Source organism: Seriola aureovittata, chromosome 5 (genome assembly GCF_021018895.1).
Source record: "Seriola aureovittata isolate HTS-2021-v1 ecotype China chromosome 5, ASM2101889v1, whole genome shotgun sequence".
NCBI lineage: Eukaryota > Metazoa > Chordata > Actinopteri > Carangiformes > Carangidae > Seriola > Seriola aureovittata.
The window spans coordinates 12,934,340-12,955,229 of record NC_079368.1 but is presented as its reverse complement, the minus strand read 5'-3'; the positions used below and the strand labels follow the sequence as shown (position 1 = coordinate 12,955,229).

The window sequence follows — 20,890 nt, the reverse complement described above, 5'->3', positions numbered from 1 at the left end:
CATATATACCCACACACAGCTTTGTTGTATAGTTTTGTCACTAAGTCATTTGATTAGTACATTAAACAGAAATGCACATTTTTAGCCCAAGAGACTCAAATAATGAATCATTGTCTCTCTCTCTTTGATGACCCATCCAGGACACTGAGGTTCATCTACGGCTGTCTGCAGAAGTCTGTGCAGCAGAAATGGCCCACCAACAACACCATGCGGACCAGAGTTGTAAGGTAATCAAACACCTGTGAACAATGTGGCCTCCACTTCTTTTCTTTTGAAAGTTTAACAGCCGTCAGCAAATCTTTGTCCTCCAATCACCATCTTTAATTTTGGCATGCGATATATTGTTTTTTCTGATGCTGTCCTAACCGTATCCATTCTTTATCCAGTGGCTTTGTCTTTCTAAGACTGATCTGTCCTGCCATCCTCAACCCCAGAATGTTCAACATCATTGCTGGTGAGCATCCACTGAAAAGCATACCCAAAACCTTCCTGTTTGCCATGTGACATGTTACAATGTGTGCTTTGCACTGCCATCGCTTCTCGCAGACCCTCCATCCTCAACAGCAGGCAGGACCCTCACACTGGTGGCCAAGTCTGTCCAAAACCTGGCCAACCTGGTTGAGTTTGGTGCTAAGGTATGAATTCCTTCCCGGAAGCGGTAGCATTCAGTAGAAGTATTGTTTTTACAGTGGACATGTCAGCAAAACACTTTTTGAATATTGTTGGTGTTTCACAGCTGTCTTTTTGTTCTCAAACAGGAACCCTACATGGAGGGTGTGAACCCTTTCATCAAAAACAACAAACATAGGATGATCATGTTTCTGGATGAGTTAGGGGTGAGTCACATGGACAGAAAATGAATTACAATTTTTTTGATAATTGATTATTTCAGTAACTTTACATCTTTTTAAAAGAGGGGATTTTATATTTTTCTTCATTAGGGAGAAGAGTCAATATTGTTGGTTATAGATTGTTTGTCAAATCAAGCAAGCAATTTAAATATTAGTCATATTAGCTTCTGGGAAATTATGATGGACCCTTACATTTTTAGACAAAATGATAAATCAAAAAAATAATCAGCTGGTTAATAGATAACAAACAAAATAATAATAATAATGATAATTTGAAGTTGCAGCTCTAATGCAGCTCTGACTCTTTTTCACAAGCTTAGACAAGTCATGTGTCTGTTTTACTAGAATGTCCCTGACCTCCCTGAAGCCACAGAGCACTTTAGGACAGACCTGTCCCGGAACTTGGCTGCACTGCATGAGGTCTGTGCCACACACTCAGACGAGCTCCGGACGCTGAGCAACGAGAGGGGAGCGCAGCAGGTCAGAGACCCATGATATCTCGGCTGAGCACACGATTTATGCCACCCCGTTTCAGAAGGTTGATCTAATTCCTCTTTCCTCTCTGCAGCATGTGTTGAAAAAGCTGCTGGCCATCACAGAGCTCCTCCAGCAGAAGCAGGCTCAGTATGCCATGTCCAACAGCAACAGGTAGTACTGCACTCCTCCTCCCATCTTCCCATCCTTCCGTCAAGTCTCCTCCAGCGGAGTGCAGCACAGAGGAGACCTAGCATGCTCTACCCTCATCACCATGGCAACCCCTCCACCCTCCATCATGTCCTCCTCTGATAGTCCCGCCCATCCCCACCCACCTGCCATCTTGTCCCGTTCACCACAAGAGAGCTATGCAACAACAGCGGCTGAGTACAACAACTGATGCAGTATTTTAAAAACAAAAAGAAAAAAAAAACTTGCGCCAGTGACTGACAGCTGTATGCACAGGAAAATTATTTTTCCTTCATAAACTGTGTTCATGATTCTGACTTGGGTACATTTCATTCCCTTCATCACAAGGGCCAAATATAAAGATTTCAAATGAGGTTTCTTTGTACCCACTATGTGTTTTGACAGCACAGGTTGCCAAAGTGTACCCCTCCTCCCCTTCTGGCTCAATATGAGGAAACTGACAAGAAGAAGCTAGTTCTCTCGGTCCCCTTTTCTGGTAACTGGATTATGAGCGATAATGCTTTTTATACTGTAATTAGTGACTGATTTATTTTAAGGTTGTGACAATATCCGCAAAGTGCTGAAACTAGCATTTCTGTCTATTTTTTTTTTTTTTTTTTCTTTCTTTGGTTTCTAGATTGGAACAAAGTCTTTCAGAAAAGTATGGTTATTTTATATTAAGAATAAATTCTCTTGCTGGAATCATGAGTATATAAGAGAGATGAGCTGAATTTTTTTTTTCCTCCGATTGTATCAGCTATTTTTTGATTATTTGGTTAAGTCTTTTTTGAAACTTCTGAATGCCAGACAAGACACATAATCAGAGAAACCAAGTAAAATGAAAGTGTTTACAGCAGTAAATTTTTTGGAATAGTACAGAATGTATCAGACATGCATGCACTTATTAAACAGTTTTTGTAAAGTAGATTATGGAGTCTTTCATTGTCCCCTGACAAAGGTGGAGAAATGTATGTGGCTTTGTTACTTTAAAGGAATATGTCACCATTCTGCCTTTAATCCACAGAAACATCACGACATTATGTAGAAAAATATCTTTATTCTCACTGCAGAACAAAGGCAAACCAAAGACTGACTGCAGTGTCATGTAGAAAAGTAAATATGACATGCATACTTGCAAACTCTTTGTGACACACTATTGTGTTTTCTAGGTTTGGTCATTGACAGTTAAATCCTGGAATTAAGCAGTATAATAACTTAAAACTCTGTTTGATTCCACAACTATGTTGAGTTCATAGCAGGTCTTCATCTGTCCATTCCTGAAATGAAACAAAAGTTGATCCGATTTAGGAAGAATTCTACCCAAAAAAATAAGGCATTTACCTTGGGACAAAGTTTGCGTGAATGTCAGCCTGTAGCTACACACTGTCTCACCTCTTCTGCCAAACGTGGTTCTTTTGCTACATGGCCATCTTCTTCATACCCTCGCTTTCGTTTGCTGCGATACAAAGACATTTTTACTTTGAGAACTTGAGTGTACAATTAGTTTTGGAAAGAAATCTGTGTATCACAAGTTGTCTTTGCAAGCCGTAATTGTTGGTGAACTGTTGGTGTTTCATATCTTCAGTGTTTATGTGAACCGTCCATTATCAACACTCAGTTAAAGAGTGACATCTAGTGTCCACTACATTTTCATGATCACCATGAGTAGTTGTAGTTCTCCATGTCTCATTTTTAATTGCTTCATTGACTTAATTTAGACTAGTTTACACCATGTGGGAATAGCTATATACAGACTGATCCTAATATACGCCAAAACAGTGATTCCTAAACGTGTGCCTTTCACAAACAATTCCACTTTATCTTACAGGACAGAGTGCACCATCATGTCACTGGCTGCTGCCATCCAGGTAATGTGAGTTTTACGGATTTCCACCCGAGAATCAAAGTGTGGTAGTCAGACCACACAGCCAGCCAGCCAAAGTGAGGCCTCACCCCATGAGGTGCACGACCGAAGACTAAAGTCAGTTTGTATTTATAAGCATGTGGCCTAGATTCCTGGCAGTTCAAACGCAATATGGCTGTTCTCCATGGGAAACCACTTGCTGCATATCTGAATACTGTCCTTCCAAAGCCCTTCCCAAAATTCTTCAGACACCAACAGTGTGTTGAACTGATCAAACTTTGACAAGAAGCCTTGTCACGTACGAGATGATTTCTATGAAGATGGACCTGAGATACAGTCAACTGCAGAGAAGTCTGAGCTTCTTTTATCCTGGTATGCCTGCCACTCCCTCACAAGTTTCACCAGTAATGGCTGGTGACTGACACGGAGCCAGACAAATGGGGGCACACTGATCAGCCACTGCTTTACTTGGACAAAACTTGTGAGGACATCAGAGGGGCGGCAATCCAAAGCATTGAAGAAGCTTTTTCTGCCGTCATCAGGGAATTTAAACATAGCACCTCTCTCCAAGACGACACAAGCCTTAACTCCCTCTCTTCACACCATCCTCTTGCCCACATCACCTGAGTTTATGATAAGCTCTTCCTTCAAAACCATTTCCACCATGTTTGTGTATGAACTACCACGCAGCACTCGAACCACTTGTTTTTATATGCTGCTTTGTTTGTTGATATATACTTAGGCTTGTATAGAAGTAAAAGGTGTTTGTGTATGACATAGCTGAACAGAACTGAGGGATAGTCTACGAGTTTGTAGGAGATATCTGTAACCTTTCCTGTGCATGTGTTAACCTTGAATGGATACTGCTATAGTGTGTGGGCCTACATATATGCTGCTCTAACAAACATCACCTGAACTCCCTCTATGCCTTGGGGATGTGAACAAAAGCTTTCATGCATTTTGCAGTCTCTCCTGCGCTCTCGCCATCACAGGTGGTGTTTTCAGTACACCTCTGCACCAACTGTTTTCATATGAATTCATCCTGAGAACTCATGCCATGCACAGATTGATCAACTTCTAGTTTGTAAGGGTTGGCCTCACGTGCCTCCTGATGATTCAAGCAGCTGCAACGTCTGAATCTGTGCCTGTCATAGCTCAAGAGTTTACCAGACTGTTTACTGTAGCTGCACTTAAGATACCACGGACCTCACCGACCTCACCAAGTGTTAACAGACAAACTGGCGACAGATGCGTGATAATGAAACGAGCCTAAAAGTCTCCTCATCAGCGATACCAATATCAGCTGGGCTTCATGGTATGGATGATGTAGGTAGGAATGTGGCGTGCTGTTGTATTTCCTTTCTGTATTTCATACAGCTGATGATGATGTGTTCCTTTTTATTTTTCTACCTGATACTGTACCTTGAACCTTTTGGATCTTAGATACGACTACCTGGCTAAAATAAAACTGTTACTACATATGACAGTGGAAACCTGGAGTTGTTCACTTGGGTGTGGGGTATAGAAATTCAATCACAAATTCTGACTTAATATGATAATATATTACTATGTGCCTTGGATTTAAGAAATCTCTTAAGTATGCACTACAACAAACATGAGCAGGTCATTTCTCCTTACTTGCTTGAAGTGGCAAATTCAGCATGAATCCTCTCCAACCTCTGTTTGTAAGGATTCACCTCCTCCGATTTGGGAAGTTCATACTTCTTTAGGAGGGTTTTCATCCCTGGATGTACAGAGGAAAAAATTCTTTAAATCTCACATAAGACCTCTACTGTGTACCACAAGGCAACGAAATGTAAAACTGAGTTCAATATCACCATCATGTGGCTTCACACTGAAAGTGCAGTTTACTCACGTCTCATCGATTCATACATCTTTGAGAGCGTCTCTTTGTCCTCTCTCAGTCCCATGCATTCAGTCAGGTAGCTGGGAATTTCAAACAACAAACAAAGGGGATTATTTTCCATTAACACATACAAGAATTAAAGCAGCCAGTCGATTATCAGGACTCAACCTTTTCACATGAAATTTTTGATTTAAAATGTCACTGACACTTTGGTGCAATATACAGACAACAGAACTAATTCAGAGAAATTTTACCTAATATATCACATATACCAAGCATATTTAAAAAAACAATCCATGTAACATTTAATTGTGCGTTTAGGGTCCAATTTCTCCATTAGCAACTTACCTGAATTTGCCTGTTTGCATTTATTGTTATTGAAAACAATTTTTTTTAAATATTCCAAGTATTCTTTTACTGAAGTGAAGAAGGCTCTAAATTCTCATTGGATTCCTTGGTAGTAATAGACAGGATAAACAGTATTTCAAAATCTACCAGATCACTGTTAAATGTTTTCACTTGAGCACAAATAAATGGCCCACCTCTCCATACTGAGACCGGCTCTTGAGGCGCTGTTCAGAACAGCTGTCAGAGCGATCTGAGAGGGGGGAAACAGCAGCCCTGCGTCTGTCATGGTTGCCTGAGTCAGAAAGTCATCAGCACTCTTCCTCAGTGATTCTGGGCTCTCCAGCGTGGGGTATCTAGTCTGAGGCATGACATTTATGAAAAGACAATAATTAATTGAGACAAGACATATAATCAGAACTTCTAAGTGAGCTAGATTAGCAAAGGAACAGTGTATGCGTTCAAAAGTAACATTTAAAACTCTCTCGGAGCCCGCCCACCTTGAGGTCAATGAGCAGGCCCTCCATGGGTCTGTAGGGGTTGTGGACCACCAGGTGGAAATTGAGTTGTTGGATCAGCAGCAGCTCATACTCCAGGATTTGCTCCAGAACCCTCTCTTGTCCGGCAGGGCTTTCCTGCAGAAGGTTGCCGACAAATTGTGTGCTGGACACGTTGAACTCATCCACCTTACAGGACAGGTACGCACAAGTGAGCCTGAAACAAGAAGGTGACTTTGAAATAACTTGAATAGACTGGTAAGAACGAGCACAAACAATACTTTTTGATCAGCAAGTTTGGTTGTTGTACACATACCCTATGCAAAGACAAACTTAATCTTTTCTAAATACCACGCTTAACAATTCCTCCTCTTTTGGCCTTTATAATACTTTATTCTACACAGAGATGAGCCTGGATTGATGTGCGATAATGAACTGAATAAAACGTTCAAGTGTTCAACTGAACTATTTCTCCACCTAACATCCATCTACCTGCATCAGTAGAAAAGCTTCTTTTCCAAAATGGAGTTGCCTCAGTTGGGAAAAATACCACAACACTTTATCACTTGTTTCCAATAATGAAGATCTGATAAAATATTGGGAACTGGCACATTACATGCACACACCATTTTATACTCCCCTAAAACATATCTCTCAGTGCAGTGCACTGTTCTATTTTAATCAGATACAGTCCCTTTAAATAAGGCCTATGATCAGCACTATACTCACATGATAATCCGGGGGTGATACTCCATAATAGAGTTGTTCAGGTAGAATCTTCTGAAGTACATGGTGGCTGTACCCTGCACAGGTGAGACACACATGGTTCACACGTCTTCCCGCACTAAGGTCACACTGTTGTGATGAAGAAAGTTCACAGTACTGTACATACCACCACAGACTTGGGCATTGCAGGCTTAAAAGCGTTGCAGAAATCCAGCAGCCTCCTCTCATAGTGTCTAAATAAGACGTCTTCTTCGTGACGCTCCAGGAACATGGACTCACTCACCCCGGGCTGAGACACACAGACAGACAGGAGCAGGAGTACGAGGTAAAGCAAACTATCACACACTGACCTGTTACCCTGGTTTGTTTTTATATGCCGCTTACCTTCCCACTTTCTAGTATCTTGTTACGGAATTTATGATTGGCCTTGCATCTCATATGCTCAACTTCGTCTTCACTTTTAAAAACCCAATATTTTCTCTGTGAGCTGTTGTGGAACATGGTCGCAGAAAACTGCCCGATACAAGGCGAACAAACACGAGCAGTGAGCGAAAATTAGACTTGGTTTACTGCTCACAGTGCGACAGACTCGCGATAGCATCAATTAACTTAAGCTTTTTGTTACTAAATATACGTTAGTCCATTTAGTTCCCGATTTGAGTGATTTCTAAAAATAAAAAGAGGCGAAAATTGGCAATAACAAAGTTGGTGCGCGTCGCCACTCTTTTACGTCAACGCCGTCCCCTACTGATGACTACCGTAGTGTACGCTACACCGCGCAAAAGAAATGGGCTTCTCTCGCTCTCTCTCTCTCTCTTTCTCACATACACACACACACACACTCACACACACACTCACACACACACACACACACAAAACTCAAACAATCACTTTTTCGTTTCCCTTATTTTTAAGACTTAAATCTTATAAATATTAAACAAATAACTTTGCCTGTGAGGTAAGAACAGTTTGCAATTTGGATTCATTTTTGCAAATGTAGCAACTAACACTATTATAACCTATATCAATTATTGTAGATTTCAAACATAGTTAAGTGATACAGTCTATACTTTATGCTTAACATATATATATTTTAAATTAAAATGTATCACTATGCATCCCCTTTGCGTCCCACTGGTTGAGAGACTTTCCATGACAGCAAGCCATAGCCAACATGCTTTTGAAGAACAACATAAAATAGGGAATAGATAGGGTGAATAAATAGATAAAATACCAAGGTTTGTCCACAAATATAGGCCTACACTCACTGGTGTGTTCCTCTAATTGTCCATATGCTTCAGGATTTTCCCCATACCTGTTTTGCACACTTCTCTCCACTTTTTTTCTTTCTTTTTTTGCTTTTCCCACCCCCAGACTGACTACCTGGGTGAAACTTGACAACTGAGCTGCTTCATGACCATGTGGGTCAAATGCTTGGATTTTGGATCATTTTAGATGGAAGAGCAGAACAGAAATTGAATCACGCAGTGTGTTTAGAGGGAGCCACTCAACCCCCCACCAGTGTTTCCGTATACCGTAATTTGCATAAACATGAGTAATTTATGAATAATAAATGCCCGTGCATTCGGCGGGAGCCGTTAATTTGCATATCACCACAGCTACAGTTTTATTTCCTTAGTGCGGTGTTATCATGAAGCCCTTCGAGCCTGCATAAACCAGAATCAAAGAAATAATGCTTTAACAGGTATGTGCTGGAGACTGTTTTATTATCTTAATCTCTTTCTCTACAGGCGGAAAAGATGTGAACTTTTATGTCTGAGCTCTGTCTGTGATAGGCTTGTGTAACGCTATACGTTCAGTGTGCGCCGGGCTTAGGATGCATCTACAGTATCCATCGCTCGGTCTTGCCCTGTAAATTGCATAAACATGAAGTGCCGATGCATTATTGATGAGACCATGGCAACGTTTACTGTATGCGCGCGCGCTGATAGGGCGTATAATGCGTGCGTGCGTGCATGAGTGACCGCATGTAGCCTACGTCTGTGTTGTCAGTCTAACCAAACATATTTCCCTCTGCTATTTCGCATAATTCTGCAACAAACAACAAAAAAAATCTATATATTTACATATGTGTGAATTTGATATTTTTTGGCTGTACAGAAGAAATGCTTGGATGCTACTGACACTGAGGCAGATAGTAAAAGTCTCGTTCTCTGTATGAGTGTGTGTGTGAGGGGTTTTGAAGAGAGGCACAAAATGTTGGGTCAGGCATGTGTGCCACTGTGAGTGAAGATTGTGCCTATATAATCTGACAGGCAGTGTTTTATGGGAAATCAGACCTGGGTGACTTTGTGCCATCACCAGATCCCCTGAATGATATCTGAGCCTCCCTGATCAAGTTAGTCTCATCCTCCTTGAGTAAGTTTGCACTCCTTGTCTGTTATATTTCAGCTGCATATGAAAACCTCTCCAGGCACAGAGTACCTGTACACAAAGTCAGCTAAAATTCAATCGTTGACCGACAGATTTGTGCTGTGTGAAGCATCACCTTGGCTGTACACAGCTTTGTAAACTATTCATGATGATGATAATGCTGAGGAGGAGGAGGAGGAGGAGGAGAAGGAGAAGCTGTAGGAGGATAATCCCCACCCCGTGGCCCACCTCCCCACCGTCTCATCTATTAAGTTACTTTCTTGTATGAAAGGAAGGAATTTGGAAATAACCTTGACAACGATGCAAATGATGTCTCTGACCAATGAGCTCGCTTAATCTCTTTTTCCCCTTCTCTGATATTCCTCGTTTTTGCTGCAGCGTTCAATCCATTTCAGCTTCACACACCAACAAATACAATTAAATCCTCATTCAAACTCCCTGTATGTGCATATTAATTATTTTGCCCTTCATCCTGCACAAAAGCCCCCCCCCCTTAATAGTGCTGCGGTTGCTGTGGCAACCAGGGGTGGCAGTGCTGATGTCAAAGACTCCTCCAAGGACACTCATGCAGGCGCTGGGTCAGGTGATATGTACTGCTGCTGGGCATCGACTAACACCCAAGAACAAAATGGCCGCCATTCCCCCCTCATATTTTTTGCTGCATGGGAGAGTCTCTCACTGGGCTTGAAACAAAAGAGGAAGTGCACATGATACCTTTCTGTTTTGATGATATGTGTGATATGGATGATGTGGGATACTCTCACTGTGACTGGTGTGACCAAAAGACATCACAGAGATGAGCCGTCTGAGCCCCTCAGATATCAGCTGCCTGCCCGGAGAATTCAGAAATCTGTCTGGCTATTTAAGTGCATTCACATCTGTGTGTGCCTTTGTGTTTCAATGTGTCTGTACATTGGTTTCCTCAGGTTGGCATTTAGCAGCCCAGGGTTTTTCGTTCCCCTCCCCCCGCCCCTCCAGACACTCAATGCTCCCCCACCGTCTCCCTCTCTCCCTGTCCCTAATTGAGCTTTGTGTCTACCTCCATCTCCATTCAAATCCAGTCTCATTTGCATACTGCCGCCGCGTGCCGGACAGCTCCCCAGCTGTACAGTACAGAACTAAATGAGGAACACAGACCCACTTTACGTGACGTGAATAGTAAGCAGAGAGGAAAATCATTTTCCTGTTTCCTGAAAATACAGCTACCTGAGAGATGAGGGATGGAGAGGAGGGAGGACGGTTGTATCAAATCAGTGCATTCACAGCGAGGCAGGCATTACCAGTCTGAAAGGAAATGCCGATGTAGAGGCAGAGTTTATTATTTATAATAAAACAAGACACTGCAGAGCGTGTCATATACTATAATTCGACATACAAGTAGCCAGATATACTATGATATACAAATGAATTTGCTGATGACAGCCATTTTTACAGGAGTGTCAGTATTCAGACATCAATGCTTTGTTGCTCCAATCTGAATGTGATTTCAGATTTTTTTCAGAAAATTCTGCTTTAATTTCATATCACTAACATTCTGCCGGAAAATAAAGGAATTAGCTAGATTTTTTGGTACAGGTCTGACATGATAATTGCCCCCGTTTTGCTCAAATATTGCTAGTTTTAATTTGGACCCAGCTGCCTCTTGGCTCTTCCCTCGCTTCAGTCCTGTTGAGGCCTGATCCTGTGCTCTCTTGCACTTCAGCATTGAGGAATTTTAAGGACATTTTGCTTGAGTGCATAGAGACACGTAATTATGTTGTATTTTTGATGCACTCGAACCACACTTAACAGAATGTGTTAAGCACACCCTTAATGGGAACCTTAAAACCCCAAGGCCAATTTTCATTTCTAGCATATTGGTAGGGATTTGTGACATTTCAACTCATTTCAGGATTCAATCAAAGCCATAGCTCTAGGGAGAGCAAAAATGGCATGCTCTTTATGGCAAATCCAACTGTCCTTGGTTTGCTATATGCATACAACTTTTTCCTCCATAGTCATACCAGTGAGAATTGGAGGAAATTTGATGACCCATTTTAACTTTACCTTGAAGATAAATGCAAACAGTGCAAAAACGTTTCTGATTTTTTTTCCCTCAGTGAGTTTAGATGGAAGTGTTTTATTTAGAAAACAAAGTAATTCATGCTCATTTGTAAATGGTTGCCAGGATTTAAATCACGGGGGAGTGAAGAACACACATTGTGCTCCATCATTCTGAGCGTCTTAGCTTTGAGTGAAATGTAGAGAGGGACGGACAGAACGGTGTTAAAGTGCAGCCATTCTGGTGAAAACCTCATCCTTCACAGTGCAAAGCTCCAACAAGTCCTCCAAATGACCCTTTATATCAACGTGCTATGCCCTCACCTTTCTAAATAGCCAGGCCATTTGGGTGAAATGGATGCATGTAGTGTGCTGCGAGAGTAATATATGGCTCGTCTCTTCTCTTTTTCTTACCAAAGTGCTGGAGTGTGTTTATGATTTTGAACATGAATGTGTCCTACCATTTGAGCTGAATGTTGTGTTGTGTGGCAGTTTTTTTCCCCTTTCAAAATGTTTAATTTATTTTGATAATATTTTTATATATTTTCTGTCAGAATTACAAAGGTAAAGTTCAGTTTGCAACTGAAATTCTGATATTAAAGTGACCTTTAATGCCACAGTGGACTGTACAAAACATTATGCTTTAAATGTTACATTTAAAATTAATGCTTTTTATTTATTTATTGTTATTTTACATACGAATTAATTAATTTATAAATTAGACACCTGCAAAAAATCAGCCACGATTTTTTAATGGATGTGTACATCACTAAAGCAAAGCTATATATATATATATATATATATATATATATATTGTGTGTGTGTGTGTGTGTGTGTGTGTGTGTGTGAGAGAGACAGAGAGAGAGAGATTTGTACATCAGTCTGAATTTGCTCACAGTGGGGGGTTATGCATCTTAATCTAATTAAGAACTAGATGCCTGAATATAAATGAGGAATTATGAGCTTCAAAATGGGGGAGGGGAACCGTGTTTGATCAAGTCAGGTTGCCCAGCAACCCAAACCATTTATTTCAAACAAAAAAAGCCCTCTAAGATTTAATAATCAGGTTGTCTGCATTAAAATGCAAAGGAGGCTGTCAGGCTGCACCTGAAGGACAGCAAAAATTAGGCAGGGTAATTTCCCGACTTACAGGTGAATTGCTGACCTTCTGCGATGAGTGCTTGTCAAAATCAACACTCAAACACTGCAAATCAGCCAAAACAAGCTTTTAAAATGTAGCTTGTAAAAATTACAGTGAATAAAATTAAACCTGCATATGCATACAGTGTATTTTTCTCATTTTGAATTTTTGTTAATTGAGCATGCTTAAGTGAGTCTAAATGCAGTCATTATGAATTTAACACGATGTTCATTTTCAATTTTCTACTCAGACGGGTTCACAGTTTACATGCCTCGTTCATTCCAGGAAATAAAATCAAATATAATGACAGACAGATATAATAACAGACGAAGGAAAAAATGTCAAAATACTTTTTTCCCCATGTTTTTTATATATATATATATATATATATATATATATATATATATATATAAACATAACATCCAACTTGGTACAATAATCACACACAAATACATATTTGAAATGAATAATATTTTTATTCATATTTTCTTTAACTGTAATAACAGACCTTTTACCGAAACAAATTTCTCAAATATTAACCAGTAGAAGGGGTATTTTCTGATGCTCTTCATGGCTTCTCTAATTGACAGTGTGAAAGCTGGGTGTTGGCTGTTGAAGTGCTCCTGCTATAATCACTGGCACCCTCCCCTCTTTTGTTTTCCTAATTGCCGCCATCCCTTTTGTTAGAGCGCATTCTTATAAGTGCATCAGTCCCTGCTGGAGAGCACTGAAGGCTTCCTGTGGACTTCCTGTGGACTCCAACAAAAAGCCCTGTCAGGTGGATCAGCCATTAGTCACCAGTCTACATTGTCTCTGACAAATCTGACGTTTAAAGTACATGCATAATTCCAAAGCACTCTCTGTGGTCCACAAATTGCACACTTTTTATCCTGGAAATGTCATAAACGTTAGGTTGAATTTTTTTTTTATTTTCTCTTTTTACAGAAAACATGTTGATACAAAATGTTGATTTGGACCTTTGCTCAGTTTCAACTGAATTCAACAAATGGATAGCAATAGAAAACATATAAATAAATAAATAAATGTAATTGTTAACAATGATTATCATCATCATATAATGCTGGTATGGCTTAGTAATTTATTATTTTTTTAAATAATGTTTTTCTAAAGTTGACATTGGAATTGTAATTCTAAATTCATATTTACCACATTTTTGAAATACAAATTTGAATGCTATGAAAAGCATTTTTTTGCTGTTCTGAATTGTGATGATGATCGATGAATGTTGATAAAACCATCATCAACAACAACTACAAATCAACAACAATGATAATAGTATAGTATAGTTTAATAATATAATAATAATATAATATGTTTTTTCAACTTGTTATCTGTTACAGATTTTTCCATGACGCCCTGATTAAATAAAACCCTATTTTAGTCTTTGTGTGAGGAATATTAAAGGGAAGCAAATTAATATAATCAACAGTGTAATATTTTTTTATTTATTTAATTTTTTTAATGATTTTTTTCCTTTCACTAAGTCTATAAATATTTTCCAATGCTTGCATCACATTTTGAATTATATTAATACCTTTGTTTCCTCTTTTAAGTTCTTTTAGAGGTTCTTTTAAGAACCCACCACCACATTCTATGTACGCTCAAACACACACACACGCATGCACACACGCACGCACGCACGCACACACACACACACACACACACACACACACACACACAGACTCATTCACTTGTGTGAATTACTATCTCTTTTCACTAGATGGGGTAAGAGCATCATTTACTAGGTTTTGAAACTGAGCAGATGTTGCCCCACTGCACCTTTGCAAATAACAATTTCTTGATAAAACTATATATGTACATATATATCTATACATATGTATAGATATATATGTATATATATATTTAGATTTTCTTCAAATTCAGGGTCTTGGTAAGATCTGAACTTACACCACCTTAGGAGGTTGCGCATGTGTTAAATCTCTAAGGGAGGTGTTTGAAGTGTTTTTTCCTCAAATTAGTTTATGTGCATGGCTGGGGTGTAAGCTATAGTAACTCAAGTGCCTAAATAAGAAGGAAAAATCAAAATAACAAAAAAGAAAAACAGAATATATATATATATATATATATGTGTGTGTGTGTGTGTGCGTGTGCTTGTGCGTTTGCGCATGTTGGATTGCCTTAGTGATTTTGTAAGCTCAATGTGGAGCATCTACTCCAGTTTGAAACAGGCCTATTGTGGGTGCCTGTCTGTAACTAGTGTTTGTATTAAATGAAATAACTTTCTGAAAAACACGTTTTCCTGCAGCACAATATTTTTGAATCTGTTTTAGATTTCATTTCATTCTTTTTCCCATATATTCAGACTCTCAAAATTGTGTTTCTCTGTGATTCATAAAGTTTCTCCTCTCTGTCTTTCTCCTTTGCCAGCACCCTCCCGTCCCGCTTCATACATTCATTTCAAAGTAGCATATCATTAGCTCATGGTTGTGTTATGTCGCGCTGTTGTTCGTCCCGGCCCAGCTCCTCAGTGTTTTGAATTGGCATGGGAAAGAGAAGGGGAGAGCTTAACCACCAGAACTGTGAGACTCTGTGGAGATGACAAGTAGATCCTTGATTAACCCATAGGCTGGTTGAGCAGACCCACACTTTGCCTGTGTTCTTTATTCATTTCCCTTGTCCTTTTCTTTCAGAAAGAGACCCAATAGGGCCCAGCAGGTGAATGTAAAGAAACGCGAGAGGACTCCCCTCCGATCAGCCTTTCAGACCCGGACAAAGGGCCGGCCCACCTCTTGTACAGCTGCTTTAAAAACCCTGATTAAAGCTCTTCCTGTTAGCGATTGATTGAGGATGCAAAACTAAAACCAACAAAAACCCACACTGCTGAGGCCTGATAATGACTGGGCCCCACCTACAAAGCACAGGCTTCAAATGATTAGTGGGTTTTGTTTTCTTAGTAGGTGTGTGAGTGTGACTGTTTGTGTGTGACTGTTTGTGTGTGTGTGTGTGTGTGTGTGTGTGTGTGTGTGTGTGTGTGTGTGTGTGTGTGTGTGTGTGTGTGTGTGTGTGTGTGTGTGAGAGAGGTGAGGGATACCCGGAGGTCTTCAGACTTTAGCTCTAATTAATCAACAGGCTCTCTTGGAAAAAAAAAAAAATCTTTCTTTCTTTCTTTCTTTCTTTCTTTCTTTCTTTCTTTCTTTCTTTCTTTCTTTCTCTGTATTACTATTAGCAATGACAGTGTGTATATCTGTTTACCACCTGTGCAAGTGCATGTTGGGTGTTATGTGTCAATAGCTTGATGAGTGGGCATAATAAATCTTACTTTGATCTAATATTTCATAAATACAAATATATGATTTTTATACACATTTAATATCAAACATCAAGTCATCTGTTGAATTTAAATATTGGTTAAGTAATTTTATTTTATTTTCCTTGTTTCTACCAACCTTTCGTCAGGATTTGTGTACACTCTCATAATAGTGAAGATAAAATAGAAAAGAATTCAAGGTCCTACAAAAAAAGAGTATCAAAAAGCACATTGTGAAGTGGATTGCTGCAGTTTTCTTTCAATTTTCAGGTATAAACACTGAACATTATATGAAGCGGTCAGTGTGTTGTACTGTACCTGTAGTCCTTCAATCATCAAAACCATTACGAGTAGAAGAAGAATAAAAATCCTCTCCCGTGTGCTCGAGCTCTGTTAAGACTTGCACATGCTTATCATAATCATGTTTTGAAGTGTGGATTTTTAAACACTCTTGTCATTGTTATGTAAACAGCCTTTTTTGCATGTTAATCCCTTTACGAGAGAACGTTAGGGAGATGCATGACGACATGGGAAATGATTTGTGGAGAAGGCGCTGAGAAGACTTGAACAATATGCGTGCATGTTTGTGTCGCCGTGTGTGTGTGTGTGTGTCTGTGTGTGTGTGTGTGTGTGTGTTTGTGTGTGTGTGTGTGTGTGTGTGTGTGTGTGTGTGTCTAGAGAGAGAGAGAGAGAGAGAGGTTCTTCAAGAATCCATAAATATTGCATTTCTTTGTTTGACGGATGTTTGACACATTTTCATGTTTCCTCAACAAATTCCACTGTCATATTTTTCCTTTTGTCAGTCATCTTCCAAACAGCAGATCCTGACAATTATCCCAGAGAAACTCTGATCAAAACCACCTTATTCTGTCTGCTGCTCGGCTCCATCACACACTCATCCTGCATCACTCTCTTCTTCCTCTCACACAATCTTTATTTGATTCCAGCTCTGTATATTACACCACTTATCAGTTCAAATGCAAAAATTACATTTACAAAGTGTTTGTGTCATCTATATTTCACACATTTTGTAATGTCTATTTGTTGATGCACAGCACAGTTATTACAGTGTTGCTGCGGAGTGATTGTCGTGAGGCTTCCCTCTGTACTGTATTGTAACGAAGCAGCTAATTCACAGTCTCAACAGAGGAGGGCATTATGCATTTGGCTTAATGTGAGTCATTTTTAATGATGGGATGGACTTGTCAGCAAAAATAATGCTAATAATGGCTTGGAGAAATATTAAAAATACATTTTCAGCTAATTATTGACAAGGTTTATCTTTTGAAGAATAGTTAGTTGGATGTGAATTTGATTTGTCGAATCATATTTTCTTGCATAATAGCAAGGAGCATTATAAAATCAAATCACAACTCAACACATCTCAACTTTTATTTATTGATTAATACTTCTGAGTCATTTTTCAGATTTTTTTTTTTAGGACTTAAGCTGTGGAATTTCCCACAAAAAAGTTAGAAATGCACCCACTCAAAACTACAAGGGAAACATTTTTATTCAGACAATCCAGGAGTGTTTGAGTAGCAGAACAGTGGAAAATAGAGACAGACAGGTAGAGGAAGGCACTGAGGAGGCCCTCAGGCTACAGTGAGGGTCCTGAACAGATTGGCTCTGGGGCTCCGCAACTGTCCTCACATCCCACACATTCATCAGAATAGGGTTAGCGTATCACACTGTGCCTACACTTACACTGTGCCCTCATGCAAACACACACACACACACACGTTTAGACCCAGACATCCTCCTACACCCACTGTAAGCCTTATAGCCTTTTTAACATCTCCTCTGTGCACCTCTTCCTCCCACTCTACTGTTATTAGCCTCAGACAATCAGACTACCTGACTCCACCTCCTGGCATGTACATGAGTCAGAACCAACCTGCACGTCTCAGTTATTTTCAAGAGTGTAATTGTTCCATGTGTGTGGAGTGCAACAAAATGCCACTGCAGAAGCAGAGAAATGGTGCAGGAGAAAGACATTAGGGAGATACAGTATTAGTAAAATGTCTAAGACAGTGAAGTCATGAGAGATTATTTAGGAATCATGCAGTAACCAATATCTCCAATATGATAAAAAAAAAAGCAGACAGTGCAAGATGTTTTTAAATCTAGTTATAGGAGTTTTGCTTTTATTCTTGCAACTTAAAACCTCACCAGCTCAGTCTAAGCCCTGTGGTTTTTTTTTATTTATTTCATATATGGTCAGGTAGTCTTAGGGGCAGAGCTTTGTTTGGCTCAATGTAAAAAAGCAGAACTGGCATAATGAGAGGTCTTCTTAGCGGCAATATAACGGGATCTCTGTTTAAAAGAGGTTTATTTAGTCTTACATGAGGCAAGTGTGGCCTCAGGCACATGAAAGGATTCAGCAATTCGACTTCTAACAGAGAGTGTGTTTCTCTTTCATTGCACCTTGTACATCTCTTTGCTCCCTGGAACCTTTTTGCTTATAGAAATGGACAGACAGCGAGAGGGATAAGAGCAGGGGCAGTTGATAAATCCAGCCTGGTTTGTAGATGTACTCTAACAATGTCAACACCAAACCCTGGGAGTAAAAAGCTATGAAATACTGCATTTCAGTACTGCTGCTGTTCTACCCTATTGATTCATTATAGGTAATGCACAGTGTGACTCTCTGCCTATAAGTCTGCTTTTCACGTGAATTTGCGGTCAGTCAGAAATGAATGGCCAATACAATCACGAAGTTCACATGACGAGTGACGTATGGATAAGAACTGTCAGTTTTGATGATCCTCATCTATATTGTCCAAAAAGATGCTCTTTATTTCTATACTTGCCATTTTTACCTTTTTGAGAAGAATGAAATCTGTTGTTTCAGCATAAAAATATGAAGATATCAGCTTAAGTTTTTACATTGTTCTGATTCACATTTTGTGTAATAAATGTGCAAATCAATTTGGAGTCATGATCGTGGGAAAACACTTCAGTGGGTGTATTTCCATGCCCTACAATAACCACAGAGACTGGCAGTTTTGACACAACCTCTGTCCTAAGCTCCAACCCCCACACTTGTCCTTGCCCACACCAACCCACCCTCAACAAACTGTGGTCCTCCGCAGCACAAACAGCAGCATGTTGTCACGCACTCAACCCTCGGTGACAGCGCAGGGTCACGGAGGCCTGTGACGGGCTGTGTGTACCAACAAACACACATGTCAGTGTGAAGGACTGCCAGATTGTCAGTAACTCTTCTCATCCAACCCTAAAATAACTCATGGTCCAACACCCCCCCCCCCCCACACACACACACACACACACACACAGAGTGACACACACACACACACACACACACACACACACACACACACACACACACACACACACAGACTCGAACAGACTGGCTCAGTATCCTGATCTGTCTGACCCCAGTGGATGTGGATCAGTGCAGAGGCACTGACAACTCGGGCTCTGGCATGCCAACACGTCTGGTGTCGATGAAGTGATGCTTTGAATTAAAAGTACGTTAGAAGCTAAAGAGGAGCTAACCTGATTTGACTGTCTAACGTGATTTGAGTGGGCTCAGACAGAGATAGAGTGCTACAGTGTGTGGAGAGAAATGGATCTCTGCCAGCCAGATCTGCTTATTCAGTCGATAATGGAAGCAAATGCAACCAAATGAACCCCGAAGTTCAGCATGGAGCTAATCTGAAATGTTAACAGTTACCCTTGCATTGATGCTATTCTAGGTTTTATCACTATGGTTATCTAATAGCCTCTGCTAAATGCTATTGAGCATTACAAGCATTTAGTGTGGTGATCGCTGATAAGCTCATTCTTTTATGATTTTTATTATCATTCAATAAGGGAAAGAGTGATGGAATTAAATCAAATGTAATCCAAATGCAATTATGGATAAATGTTTTCTGAATACAATGGTTTGTATTTTTGGTCTCATCTACATTCATCTCATTTGCCATATTTGTTTAGCCCTGGATATATTCGCTCTGAAAATAGTTTTTTCTCACTCGCCCATACTGTGGCTAATTTTGTTGTGAGAAAAGCTTGTGATGAGAGAGGCCGGGCTTCTGGGGTGTTCTCAGAGGTGAGAGAGTGTCAGAAATGGTGAGATACAAAGTGCAGAAGTGTTGATTGGACCAAGGTGGGTTCGTCTGGAGATCTGTGAGAAAAAAAAAAAACTATTTGACTATTTGAAAGTCCATGTCTATGTCTGTGGAGCACCAGCTGCCTGGATGTTTCTCTTACCACTGCTTCCTCTGTGGTGTCATTGTTTGTGTAGGAAAAAGCAGGGTCTTTTGCTTTGTATGTAAAGACAGTGAGATGCAGTGCACACAACCCCCCGTGTACCCCCCCACCCACCCTCAAAGAGCATTAATCATTGGTTCTGAAAGACGCAAGTCTGAGGCGCAGTCACTCACCCTAGAATGACGAGACACACATGAAAGCAAGCAGGGGGAGTGGGGGTGGGGGTAAAAGATAAGGTATAGAGAACCATCCAGCAGGGGGAAGGGGGAGAGGATTTCCCCTCTCATTAAAGATCAACTGTTCGGCTCTCGCCTAACGACAACTCCTTCACGAAAGCAAACAAACAAACAAACAAACAAGAACTCACTCGGAGAGAACCATAAAACGGAGAAGAGGTTTCCCACAATAGGCGATACTGCATTTTGTCAACTCTGTAGCTGTGATAGACTCACCATTGTTGTGCTTCTCAGCATAAGTTGTGGCTTGGCGCTACTTCTGTGAGGTCATAGGTCACGTGTGGTCTCAGGAGGGAAGTGGACCAAAGCTGGGCCATCTTCCAAGCGTGATTTCCAAGCGCGAGGCCTTGCTCCTGAAGACCCACCCCTGCTGGGCCTCTAATCCTGTCTAAAAGAACCAGGAAGATGGCTTCTCTGCTCCATCTCTGACCTCTGGGTCCTCAAACATCTCCTAGTATGTGAGGGGATTAGCAAAGCAGGCCTTGAGCATCCCTGCTGTCTCAGTATGGAGCTGACCCTGCCGCCCTGTGTCCAGGTGGAGATCCGCAATGGGTGGATACTCTTCCTCTCTAAATGAGGTGTCCTGAAGGGCGCCAGGTAAGACAGGTCATGAGGGGTCGGCAAACCCCTGTGGTCTGACACAAAAAGAGGCAGAGGATCACCTGCCGCTTGCCAGATCAAATGAGGGCTTAAATAGGGGGCTCCTCTCTTGTCAAATCTCTCTCCATGAATACTCAG

General features: G+C 40.5%; 2 protein-coding genes and 1 long non-coding RNA gene across 3 annotated transcripts in view; 2 read left to right on the top strand and 1 right to left on the bottom strand.

Moving 5' to 3' along the window:
• The window catches only part of LOC130169548 (ras GTPase-activating protein 1-like), a 28,936-nt gene extending 24,074 nt beyond the window's left edge, over positions 1-4,862 (top strand). Inside the window, exons 20-26 of the mRNA XM_056376399.1 lie at positions 141-227; positions 387-454; positions 547-635; positions 759-836; positions 1,197-1,331; positions 1,420-1,499; positions 3,343-4,862. Coding sequence (XP_056232374.1) covers positions 141-227; positions 387-454; positions 547-635; positions 759-836; positions 1,197-1,331; positions 1,420-1,499; positions 3,343-3,391 — 586 coding nt within the window. The 3' untranslated portion in view covers positions 3,392-4,862. The remainder of the gene's footprint in view (positions 1-140; positions 228-386; positions 455-546; positions 636-758; positions 837-1,196; positions 1,332-1,419; positions 1,500-3,342) is intronic.
• On the bottom strand, positions 1,499-7,558 carry ccnh (cyclin H). The gene is made up of 9 exons (XM_056376400.1): positions 7,198-7,558; positions 6,980-7,102; positions 6,817-6,890; positions 6,091-6,304; positions 5,788-5,951; positions 5,255-5,325; positions 5,017-5,122; positions 2,907-2,970; positions 1,499-2,791 (listed from the first exon to the last, which is right to left on the bottom strand). The coding sequence occupies exons 1-9, from the start codon at positions 7,312-7,314 to the stop codon at positions 2,765-2,767; spliced, it is 960 nt and encodes a 319-aa protein (XP_056232375.1). The 5' UTR covers positions 7,315-7,558; the 3' UTR covers positions 1,499-2,764.
• A 576-nt stretch (positions 7,559-8,134) lies between these two features.
• Positions 8,135-17,031, top strand: LOC130169956 (uncharacterized). Its single transcript, XR_008827921.1, has 3 exons — positions 8,135-8,349; positions 8,453-8,518; positions 15,061-17,031. It is a non-coding gene; the product is annotated as an uncharacterized LOC130169956 (long non-coding RNA).
• Positions 17,032-20,890: the final 3,859 nt, after the last annotated feature.